The 13,053-nt window shown below is 37.6% G+C and overlaps 1 protein-coding gene across 8 annotated transcripts in view; it reads left to right on the top strand.

Moving 5' to 3' along the window:
- Positions 1-13,053, top strand: part of LOC126424795 (speckle-type POZ protein-like) — a 54,837-nt gene that overhangs the window by 22,358 nt on the left and 19,426 nt on the right. For all 8 annotated transcript variants that reach the window (XR_007576209.1, XR_007576208.1, XR_007576211.1 and 5 more), the window contains 2 exons: positions 1,535-1,623; positions 11,699-12,737. Coding sequence is in view for 2 of the 8 variants with exons in the window: in XM_050087583.1 (XP_049943540.1) it covers positions 1,584-1,623; positions 11,699-12,726 (1,068 nt within the window). In the remaining 6 variants the exon portion in view is untranslated. The remainder of the gene's footprint in view (positions 1-1,534; positions 1,624-11,698; positions 12,738-13,053) is intronic.

Here is a 13,053-nt window from a genome sequence, read left to right as displayed (position 1 = left end):
CTCCATCGGTAATGCTGGAATTCAGTATGGTGTTGGCCCACCCTTAGCCTTGATGACAGCTTCCACTCTCCCAGGCAGATGTTCAGTCAGATGCTGGAAGGTTTCTTGGGGAATGGCAGCCCATTCTTCATGGAATGCTGCACTGAGGAGAGGTATCGATGTCAGTCGATGAGGCCTGGCATGAAGTCGGCGTTCCAAAACATCCCAAAGGTGTTCTATAGGATTCAGGTCAGGACTCTGTGCAGGCCAGTCCATTACGGAGATATTATTAGCGTGTAACCACTCTGCCACAGGCCGTGCTTTATGAACAGGTGCTCAATCGTGTTGAAAGATGCAGTCGCTATCCCCGAATTGTTCTTCAACAGTGGGAAGCAAGAAGGTGCTTAAAACATCAATGTAGGCCTGTTCTGTGATAATGCCACGCAAAACAACAAGGTGTGCAAGCCCCCTCCGTGAAAAACACGACCACACCACAATACCACCGCCTCCGAATTTTACTGTTGGTACTACACACACTGGCAGATGACATTCACCGGGCATTCGCCATACTCGCACCCTGTCATCAGATCACCACATTGTGTACTGTGATGCATCACTCCACACAATGTTTTTCCACTGTTCAATCATCCAATGTTTAAGCTCCTTTACATCAAGCGAGGTGCCGTTTTGCATTTACCGGGGTGATGTGTGATGTATGAGCAGCCACTCGACCATGAAATCCAAGTTTTCTCACCTCCCGCCTAACTGTCATTGTACTTGCAGTGGATCCTGATGCAGTTTGGAATTTCTGTGTGATGGTCTGGGTAGATGTCTGCCTATTACACATTACAACCCTCTTCAACTGTCGGTGGTCTCTGTCAGTCAACAGACAAGGTCAGCGTGTACACTTTTGTGCCATACACGTCCCTTCATGTTTCCACTTCACTATCACATTGGGAACAGTGGACCTAGGAATGTTTAGGAGTGTGGAAATCTTGCATACAGACATATGACACAGGTGACACCTAATCACCTATCCACGTTTAAAGCCCATGAGTTCTGCAGAGTGCCCCATTCTGCTCTCTCATGATGTCTAATGACTACTGAGGTCGCTTGTATGGAGTACCTGGCAGTAAGTGGCAGCACAATGCACCTAATACGAAAAACGTATGTTTCTGGGGGTGCCCGGATACATTTGATCACATAGTTTTGGTAAAACTTGCCATAAGCCAACACTGGTTGCTAGCATCTGCATGAATTTCAAATCTTGGATTTTTATTTTCTGTTATTGTGTGTGTACTGTACTTAATGAGTCAACAGTTATATTTGATGTTGCTTTCTAGTTCATATATGCGTTAGTGACATCAACAGTCTTGCCTTTGTTTAATTTCTATAATCGACCAACATTAAATATTTTGAACCTTGTATTTAGTCTGTATCCGAATATGGTCTGTCTTTGATATCAGTTTATAAATTTGTGGGAAAATTTAGACAACATCTCTTTGTGTAAAGTAAATATCTTGTAAGTAAGGAAACCATGACTTTTTTCTTTCAGGAAATAGGGTCTTTTGTGCAATAAAAGTACTGGGCCTTGTCCAGAAACCATGAGCTTCAATTCAAACAACTATAATTCTTGTTCTACAGGTAATACTACACTTTTCTTGTTCTTTATGTTTTATGAGCTAGAAATCTTTTGAGAACTAACATTTACTATTATTTATATTGGAACTGTGGTTGATATGAATTTTATGTACAGAAAACTGCTTTTGTGTTTCAATGTGCTTTCCAGTGAACGTGAAAAAAATCAGTATGTATCTTTCATGTTTAACTTCCATTATTTGATTTATGTGAAGTTATTATTGGTATTTGAAGAGGTGAGGAGACATTGTTTTTACACACACACACACACACACACACACACACACACACACACACACACACACACACACACAGAATTTCATACTTGTTAGCTTGCAGTTTTTAAAATTTTGACTTTCTTTCTTCTTCTTTTACAATCTTGGAAAGTGAGACATGTTTGTAATATTTTACTTCTTCACTCTTGTGTACTGCAGGGAACTGGTTGCTTGTATCAATGTTTCTCTGACTTTTCTTGGCTTGTTCATTCATTAATCCGTGTTGTATTGCTCATTCTTTTTCATTGTGCTATCTTTTAGTTGTGGGTATATAAGTATGCTTACATGTCCAAATTGTGACCACTCAAGGGTATTTTGTACTTACTATACTGGGAAAAATCTTTGTTTAACGTGCAAAGAAATAACTAAGATAGGTGTAAAGATTGTGTACTTCATAGAACAAGTAGGTAGTTATCTGCATAACTGAACAGAGTTTAAATGGAAAAAGGGTGACTGGTGTGAGGGGGGAATGGAAAGTAAAGGAACATATGTATTCCTATGTCTGCAGCTGGATTATGATCTAGAGAAGTTCTCTTCTGTACGATTGATTTGAGTGCTAATAATAGTATGTTCTTATAGTACATTTAGGCTACTATCTTATTATTATTAAATGGTTTTGCATATGAGATGATTTGCCCTTCAGTAATCACAAATATTTGACTCGAAAATAACAAATCGCCCTTCTAAGAATTGTTACCTGCCTATTCAGTGGTATTTATAAGTAAGCATTCAGTTATTGAAGAGTCTTTAACATGATGTTGTGTAAGTGGAGTCAATAACATGTTCAGTGCCCCAAATGTGTTTAAAAAAATCTCCCTGTGACATATTTTGATTACATGAACATAAATTTTGGTATAAATTGAAATTTCATCTATCCAATTGAGAGAACAGCATAAAAATAATTTGATGCAATATTCAGCTTTAACTTGTTTACTCTTTGTATTTTGCTATCGATGACAACCAGTATTTCCATTTCTGTCTGACTGTGTCACATCTGTGTGAACTGTCTTTAGATCCAGCCTTTTAGTAGCTGCTGCTGACACTGCTTTCTTCCTCACCTGACCACATCTAATTACAACATAGACCTGATGTTAATTCTGAGAGCGAAACAGTATCATTTGTCGACATTGGGTATGACACGAATCATCGCGCAAGCAGTCTCCATCAGCATCCTAACATGATGACCTTTATGTTTTTGTAATCTTATTAACCATAAATACAAAAAAAATTACTGAAAATTGATCTACGATTTATTTATTCATTTTTCTCCACAGTAGCACTTTGCAGTAAGGCAAATTCAGTGATAGAACTGATTTTGTAGTTTTGGCAGGAGGTTTGAGCCAAAGTACGCATGATGTTTGAAACTTTTCTATTACTGCTGTGATTGACACACCTCATGGGAGATTGTACAATTCTAAGTGATAAATTAATGCATCACAGTTTAAGATACTTTATCAAATGTGTATTGCTCATAAAGGAATTTCAAAACAGTGTAGTGGAATCAGTCAAGTTCAATGAGATTCAATTGATTCATAATATATTGGTCTTAAAAACATTACTTTGGTTAACCATCTTTATTTCATGAATTCCTTTAGATATGGTATTGTTCTGGAAAGAAGAAGTTGATATCATATTCCAACGAAGAATGTTACTAAAATGGAAGAAAATCACAATGACTGATGGGTAAAGGCCTTTTAAGTAGACTGTGGACCATTTGTTTCATTTACATTGATATTATATATGTAGTCTCTCTTCTTTCTGACATATCCAAAAGAGAAGACAGCATTTTGATCCTGCAGCCATTATTAATCAAGGCACAAAGGAATTACGATATATAGCAGCTGGTGGGCGTTGATTAAATCAATGGTTAAAGTTGAAAATTTGTGTTGGACTGGGATTCAAACCCAGGTTTCATGCGTACTAGGCAGGCGCCCTGACTAATAAGCCATCCAGACACATTGGTCATTGCAACTGCAAGGACTGCCCAAGCACACCTACTGTCAGACCCAAATATTCAACTTATCCGCACACTACTGACATAGTGCCCCTGCCCATTATCCTCATTACTCACAGGGCTGCAGGACCAAAATGGTGTCTGCCCTTTTGGATATTTCCAAAAGAACAGGCACCTCATATACCATTAAGGCGAGACTGGCCAATGATCTCTTCAGTGCAGATGCACAACACATTCGAACTCTTCAGCAAAAGGTCGAGAATAATGAGGATAACGGGCAGGGGCACTATATTAGTAGTGTGCGAAAAAGATGTGAGTTTGGTTCTGACAGGAAGTGCGCAAGGGTAGTCTGTGCAGCTGCAATGACCACTTTGTCTGGATGGTTTAGTGGTCAGAGCATCTGCCTAGCAAGCAGGAGACCCGGGCTCGAATTCCAGTCCAACACAAATTTTCAATTTTCCCCGTTGATTTTAATCAATGCTTGCTTGCAGCTACAAATGGTAATTCAAATGGTTCAAATGGCTCTGAACACTATGGGACTTAACTTCTGTGGTCATCAGTCCCCTAGAACTTAGAACTACTTAAACCTAACTAACCTAACAACATCACACACATCCATGCCCGAGGCAGGATTTGAACTTGCGACCATAGCGGTCTCGCGGTTCCAGACTGTAGCGCCTAGAACCACTCGGCCACCCCGGCCGGCCAAGTCGTAATTCCCTTGTGTCTACATTGATATTATTGAAAGGCTTTGTGAAACTAGATGTATTTTAGAGAAAATTTATTCAAAGTATATTACAAATAGCATATTAGTAACTCCTTGCATCTTATCTGCAATATGAATTTTCTTGAAAATTATAATATTCCACAGTGAATTATTTTGCATGATTTGCAAATTATTGCACATGCTTTGGCATTGCAAATTATTGGTAAATATTTTAAATAATAAATACTCACAAGCAAGGATTTCCTATTCTTATTTCTTTCGGTACAACCTGACTGGCTGTCTTCAAGCTTTATTACATCTTTTATTATTTCCTTTTTTTTGGGTTCTACTAACTGCTGTGTGTACTCACAGGAAGTTTTCTTTCTAAAATAAACCAAATATTTCACAGATTAATACATTTTTTATTAAATCTGGCAAAACATGTAGCTCACAGACTCAGGACAGTGATTTTATAAACAAACTGTAGCTAAGAGTGTGACTCTAACTGGATTCCTTGCACACAGACTCCAGATTAGCATTGCTGGCACCTATGTAGCTTATGGTACTAAACAATAGAATTGTATTATCGTGAGGTTAGCACGTTTCTAGCATTTGTAAACTTAGAGAAAGCTTTTGACAGTGTTGACTGGAATACTCTCTTTCAAATTCTGAAGGTGGCAGTGGTAAAATACAGGGAGCGAAAGGCAATTTACAATTTGTACAAAAGCAGATTGCAGTTGTAAGAGTTGAGGGGCATGAAAGGGAAGCAGTGGTTGGGAAGGGAGTGAGACAGGGTTGTAGCCTATCCCCGATGTTATTCAATCTGTATATTGAGCAAGCAGTAAAGGAAACAAAAGAAAAATTTGGAGTAGGAATTAAAATCCATAGAGAAGAAATTAAAACTTTGAGATTCGTCGATGACATTGCAATTCTGTCAGAGACAGCAAAGGACCTGGAAGAGCAGCTGAATGGAATGGACAGTGTCTTGAAAGGAGTATATAAGATGAACATCAACAAAAGCAAAACGAGGATAATGGATTGTAGTCAAATTAAATCGGGTGATGCTGAGGGTATTAGGTTAGGAAATGAGACACTTAAAGTACTAAATGAGTTTTGCTATTTGGGGAGCAAAATAACTGATGATGGTCGCAGTAGAGAGGATATAAAATGTAGACTGGCAATGGCAAGGAAAGTGTTTCTGAAGAAGAGAAATTTGTTAACATCGAGTATAGATTTAGGTGTCAGGAAGTCTTTTCTGAATGTATTTGTATGGAGTGTAACCATGTATGGAAGTGAAACATGGACAATAAAAAGTTTAGACAAAAATAGAATAGAATCTTTGGAAATGTGGTGCTACAGAAGGATGCTGAAGATTAGATAGGTAGATCACATAACTAATGAGGAGGTATTGAATAGAATTGTGGAGAAGAGAAATTTGTGGCACGACTTGACTAGAATAAGGGATCGGTTGGTAGGACATATTCTGAGGCATCAAGGGATCACCAATTTAGTATTGGAGGGCAGCGCGTAGGGTAAAAATCGTAGAGTGAGACCAAGAGATGAATACACTAAACAGATTCAGAAGGATGTAGGTTGCAGCAGGTACAGGGAGATGAAGCAGCTTGCACAGGATAGAGTAGCATGGAGATTTGCATCAAACCAGTCTCCGGACTGAAGACCACAAGAGCATTTTTAACATGCATGTACATGAATTTGCTTCTATACGGGCTGATTTTGTACTTGAAGACAGTTACATAATTATTTTCGACAGTTGGCACACATGCAGCTTGCAGATGTGTGTCAAAAATTATGCCATTAGTTTTAAAAAATCGAATTTTGATTCCTGCAACCATAGTTCAGGTGTAGATGTTGACATGGTGACTCCTTCCATGTATAGTTAAAGCCATTGTGATGTTTAGTCTCAAGTATTTTGATGCAACTACCAATGCTAGTCTGTGCTGTGCAGGAATCCACATCTCTACATGAGAACAACACCCTACATCCGCTTGCACCCTCTTACTACAGCCAAGCCTTGGTCTTCCTCTAAAAAATTTTACCCCCTACATTAATCTCATTTGCCAAATAAAACTGCTGAATGCCTCCAGATGAGTCCTGTGTCTTCTTCTAGGCTAATGGTGTCATAAAGCTCTTTTCTCTGCAAATCAGTTTAGTGCCCCTTCATTCTGTCGATATAGGTTTCAGTATTGTTCTGTAGCACCACATTTCAAAGTCTTCTGTTCCTGTATTGTCGATAATTTCATCCACATTTCACTTCCATACAAGGCTACACTGGAGACAAGTACTTTCACAAAATATTTTCTAACACTCACATTTATATTTTCTGAAACTGCCAGTCTGCATTTTGTGTCCTCTTTGCTTCAGTCACTGTCAGTTATGTTACTAACCAAACGGCTAATCCATGTACTTCTTTTACTGTCTCATTTCTGAGTCTCCTCAGCATCACCCAGATTTGACAAATTTCCATTAACTTTCTCTCCTCAATGTGTCACCCATTCAGTTCAACTGGTCTTACAATAAAAGTCTGCCACAGTAGATGTTATCAAAGCTGACGATATTCCTCCAAGAAAAGTAAAATATTGTATGTAATTAATTATTGTAATTTTGTCACAAATTCATAATAATATTTGTTTTTAAACTTAATTTCATCAACAAGACACATTCAAAAAATCCTATAATTACTGTTTAATAATTTCATATTATTTTGAAAGTTGTTTTTGTTGAAAGTTTTATATCATATATAACAGTTTATATCATATATGTACTACAATGTAACACAACAATACTATACTTGATTATTTTCATGTGTATAAATGGTAATTTGTTACACTTGCATTGTAAATGCTTAAAACTGCTTCAGTAAATATACCTACCACCTGTCATATCCAGATGTAATCGTCTTTTGATCAGCAGACTGTGAAGGTATTTTTGTGTACTTTCTGACTGAGCCTGATTTATGTAGAGAATGGTCCCACTGTAATTCATTCATATTCTACAATAAACATTTTATAAGTGACAAAGTATATACTCACTTTTTGAATTGGTCTCTTGCTATGCTTGCTACAAGAACAGCGTCATTTCGTTTGAAGAACCATAACTAATGTATTTCCCTCAATAAATAATGTTAAAAATAAAAGCAAAGTATCATGATGACTTTGGTAAGTATTTATAGTGGTGAAATGGGTTGCCAGATGGTCAATATCTTTAATAAGTCAAAACATATTGGAGATAGTTGGCTGCATTGCCTTGTATGTAAATCCGTATGGGACACAATGGTTTGATAAGTTAACTACTGTGGAAAGCTCATTGCAAATCAGATTTAACTGATGAATGACCAGTGCCGATCAAAAAAAGTTGCTCATTACATATAGTAATACACTCACAGAAATAAGTTTTTGAATCACAGCATGCTCGTTAATATCACAGAACAGCACATTTTTCAATCAGTAACTGTATGACACTAATATTCATTAAGCTGAACCAAATTTATCAATGTGTTTATAAAATAACCACATGTACTTTGTCAATGTATTAAAATGCGTTGTCATATGTTCTCTTCAGTGAATAACAACGTGAATTTCAGGTAAACTATTGTGACCATTTATGTTTCACATAAACTATCCTTTTCTTATTTTCTTCTCCATCACAATAAATTTACTTCTTTCTGTAATATATGTGTCATATCCTGAATATTAAAACTTTTTACATCCATCTAATTATACTTGCAAAAAAGTAAATCCATAATGTACAAGGAACATGTCCTGAAATATTCAAAAGACTCATCTTTTCTAAAATAATATCTGATTCTTATAATACTTTAATGATCCTATTCCACAGTTGTAATCTTATTTCTCCATTCTCTTATTTGGAAGAAACACATGCTTTAGAATATCAAACATCTGAAATAATTTGGCATCAATTCATGCATAGACTTAGAGGTAAAATGAATCTGCAGCTGGGCGAGATGACCTAGAATAACTAAATCTGTTCATTAAAACAATACATAAATGAAGAACATTTCAGCCATTCAAAATTACATACTTAGTTGAATGTTAATAGTCAGGTAATTAATATTGTGAAGGCATTTGATTCACATAAAGGTACAATATTTTAATGAAGACATGATATAAAGAAATCAGTAACTGTACATATTGTGTTGTGACTTAATTACAAATTATGGTATCATTATTCTCATGAGTTTCATACAGAGAATATTCATTAGCAACATGATTAAGATTGATACTCCAGGAATGTCATCAATAAAAGAAGCTCTCACACCGCCATCCTAATCACACCTTCGGAAGATAAAATTTAAATTCTAGAATGTAGGCACTGTAGCTGCCCTCCATCGATCTGCTGTCATCGACTTCTCTGATGTATGATATTAATGTTGTTATCTACTGTGTATGCTCGGCTTTTAGTTATATTTGTACCTCAGATAGAGCAGCCACAAACATCTTCACTGTAAAGGCAACTGAATTTCAGATTTTCATAATAATTCATGTTAACTTTCATTTGTTGCTGCGTTACTGAAGACAAGATAGTTAATAACATCTTTGGATGTTATTTATTAATTACTAATACACATATAATTATGGAAATTGCTTTAGTTTTTTATTAAAAACCTTCAATAATAATTAAATGATCATGAATGATTGTGCTTTGTATAGAGGGAATAAGAGGGTTGATTCTACAATCACTCTCAGCAATTACAGCAACTAAAATGTCCATGATTTTTATAGTTTGTCACTCATAGTGATCCATTACTATACTTCGATACAGTCATTCAAACTTCGTATGCTTTTATTTTCACAAAGCTACATGTCCAATTCCGTTCTTGTATTCAATTTAATGTCCCTTCGTATAGTCCACAGATCCTATTATCGGTTATTCGGCATGTAACAGAATTTAATACTGAGCGCTACTTTTTCTCACACACACAATTCCTCCGATATTCTTAGTCCATGACCTTACAGTAAAAGTCTGTCCCATATAAATGAACTATAGTCAATTTTGTTTCAGTTTACAAAAGTGCCCTGATCCCTTCCATAGCATATCACACAGAAATGCCCGCTATATTGCACGCTGCAGCTATGAAGACTTATTCAGAGCGCAGAAGACAAGACAAGAGTACTAACAATACCCGTGTATGGTTTATATAGTACAGTTTAGAAACACAAGTAGCCGCATTAAACCGTCTTTGATTTCCCTGAAGCACTACTTTGCTGCAGGCATTATTCTGATGAGACATTATATATCAATAATTTTAATTAAAACTTTTTCACTGCTTTTAATTATTTCCAATATTATCAATCGCCTCTCCACTATATGAGAATAAGCCTGATAATATTGTTCTTGATTAAAAGAGTAGTTGTAGCACCTGTCAATAGTAGCCCAAAGTCAGAGCATATTGAAACATGAGCGATAGTAACACTTTGGGACATATGTATTAGTCTTAGAAACTGGCTAGTGGAGAATACAAAATGAAGTCATGAGGACTTGCATCATCTTCAGAAGCAGGATTAATATGTAAGCAAAAGTGGTGTAGAGGCAAAATTAATAGCATGTTGGCAAGAGTTAATAACTATGAATATTACTACTACCTCTCATCTCAAAGAGTACAGAATATGTAGAAACGTGTGGATACCACCTCACAGATGTTGATGTTGGCAACAGAATTGCAAGTTTCCATCAGACACCAATAGCGGTTGTGCGGGATCCAACAGACTCAGTGCAGCACACCCACTGAGCACCTCCAGTGGCCGTGCACTACAAGCGCCCTCTACCACCGTGATGTAAGATGGCCGGCAGCAACCACGTATCCAATCCTACTCGGAGCCTCTTCGCTGCGTGGCACTATGCAGGTGCTGCCTAGCGGTGGCTTGGAAACTGTCATCCGTGCTTTAATTCAAAGAGCCTCAGCGTTATTGCTGTTGTATGAGCTGGACTCTGTTTCTTGCTGAATTATTTGTAATGTTTCTTCATACACTTGGAGAAATATAAGTTAAGTAAATCTCCTGTTTGATGTGTTAATTTGTTCACTAATCATTTCTGCTCATCTCCAGCTTTCTGCACCACTCTGTAGCCCCCCTATGCTTACTACTGTATAGAAAATACATAGACATGATGCAATATAGAAGCGTATAAAATGTCCATGCTACATAGCTGGGAGACCTGTGCTCATTGAGTACGTAACACTGCACGTGTGTGTATATGTGAAGTAGACAAAGTTTGTGTCTGTACAAACATTTACATTTACTCCTAGCATATTGTGTCTTTAACCAGAATTTATTAAAATTCTCTCTCAAGAATTTGTTAAAATTCTCTCTCAAGATTCAGCATTATTTAAATTTTTAGTGAAACACTATCAAAGAATTTCAACAAATTTAATTTTGATACTATCAGTTTTGTTGGAACAAAAATATTCTTTTAATGTTAAATGAAATCGGTAAAATGATGATGCTATGTGACCTATCTAACCACAACCCCGTCTCCCTCATACGGTTACCCGTTACCCTGTTTCTCTTTTTTTTCCCCCCAGAGCTGCACTACTGTTTCTCCACTTTTCCATTTATCTAATCACTATACATTAATGTTAACACTAAAACTATGTTAAGCACATAATTTTATCTTAACATTTGCAATACCTATATTTAGATTCTTCAGTTTTTGTTGAAGTCTGAGTATTTCTCTGGACAAAAAACAAATGCAGTAACAAAATATAACTGTATAAATGTATGAAATTAACAAGAATAACTGGCAAAACCCTCATCATGTGAGGAAACTGAAAAATTCACTGATCTGCTCATAGGATGCAGTAAATGCCATCTTGATTCACATCACTTTCAGAGTAAAAGTAGATTTTTCTGTTTATAAAATAGATGCATGCTATCATTCATTGTATTGTCCCTCATTATTTGGTGTAACGGTGTAGCTGGTCTTTTTTTTCCTCTCCACTTTGCAAGAACAATTTCTACTCTCAGGGATGTTTGTGGTAGTAGTGTTAGGTGAATAACCCAACATCTATGCTTTATGTGGATGATACTGTGCTCAAGGCTTAATTTAATATATATGTTCGACAGCAAAAATGGTATATTGTTAAACATTATGGGATGTTGTTTGTTTCAGATCAAGGGACTGTGACAACTGCTATTGCAGAAGTAGCAGAAGATATAAAAAGTCCTTTGAACTATTCAAGTGGGACAAAATTTAAGAATTGCTCAACTGCCAACACCTGGACTGTAAGGGGACTGAAGAGCTTCACTGCAGCAACAACCTGCATCGAGTCCCTTCCGTTCAAGCACCAGAACTCCAGTACTTGGTGCATGGTCCTTACAAGGGACTCAGATGGACTTTATCTGTCATTTTTGCTGAAAGATAGTCCAACTGAAATGCTTCTGAGAGCAAATGTAAGAGCAGACGAGATTCTTCGTACTGGAGAAAAGCGAGAAGTGTTCCCGAGCACGTGGTATAATTTGGATGAAGGAGAGAAAACTGAAATGCTGCCTGTTAGGAAAACTGAAACTGCAGAAGAGGGCGATGACGAAGATGAGATAACCTTGCAGTGTGAAGTCTGCATACAGTGCATTGTACAGGATGAGCTACCTGTGGTAAACACGACAGAAGTACAAGCTGATGTAGTAAGGGGTCTGTATGAGATGTTGCTCAAAGAAGTCCACACAGACTTTGAGCTTCATGCAGGAGACACTGTTCTCAAGGCACACAGAGCACTACTGTCTGTACGGAGCCCTTACTTCGCTGACATGCTGCAGCCTGACACAAAGGAAGCACAGGAAGGCTTCGCACAGGTCTCAGATGTGAAGCCGGAGGTATTGAAACAGGTTCTATTGTATATGTACACGGGTGTCGCTCCGGCTCTCAAAGACATGTCGTGGGACCTACTGAAAGCAGCTGACAAATACCAACTCCGGCAGTTGAAGCGCCAGTGCGAAGCACACATTGCCAGCTGTCTGAATGTGGAAAATGCTGCAGAAACTGCAGCCAATGCCTCTGTTTTCTCATGCGACATGCTGTGGGACCGAGCCGTCCTTTTCATCAAGCGCAACCTCAGTGAGGTGATGTGCACGCCTGGATGGACTGAAGCAGGAGCTACACATCCGGAAGCCATACAGCGTATTAACGAGCTGATGGAATGAGCCAGTGAGAGGTAACTAACTGTACCTGTTCTCAGAACCTTTGTCCAGCTGTACTGTCTTTTTCTTTGTCTTCATCTTTCTCCCTGCCTTTTCTCATTGCTCTGCAGGGTCAGGAGTGTTACACAGGATGTCCAGGTGACACCACTAGTCCCCTCAGGACAGAATCTTTGTGCCCCTTCTGTCTGTGTCAATAGTAAATCTAAAAGTGTGAGAATGTTTTCTAACAATTTGCATACCATTTCATTGAGGCTCAGCCCAGTATTTACCTAGTTCGATGTGAGTAACTATTTAAGATAAACAAATCCAGGCTGGCCAGCTCATCAGCCC

This window comes from Schistocerca serialis, chromosome 10 (genome assembly GCF_023864345.2).
Source record: "Schistocerca serialis cubense isolate TAMUIC-IGC-003099 chromosome 10, iqSchSeri2.2, whole genome shotgun sequence".
Lineage (NCBI taxonomy): Eukaryota > Metazoa > Arthropoda > Insecta > Orthoptera > Acrididae > Schistocerca > Schistocerca serialis.
The sequence above is the reverse complement of the archived record's forward strand: the minus strand, read 5'-3'. Positions and strand labels throughout refer to the sequence as shown.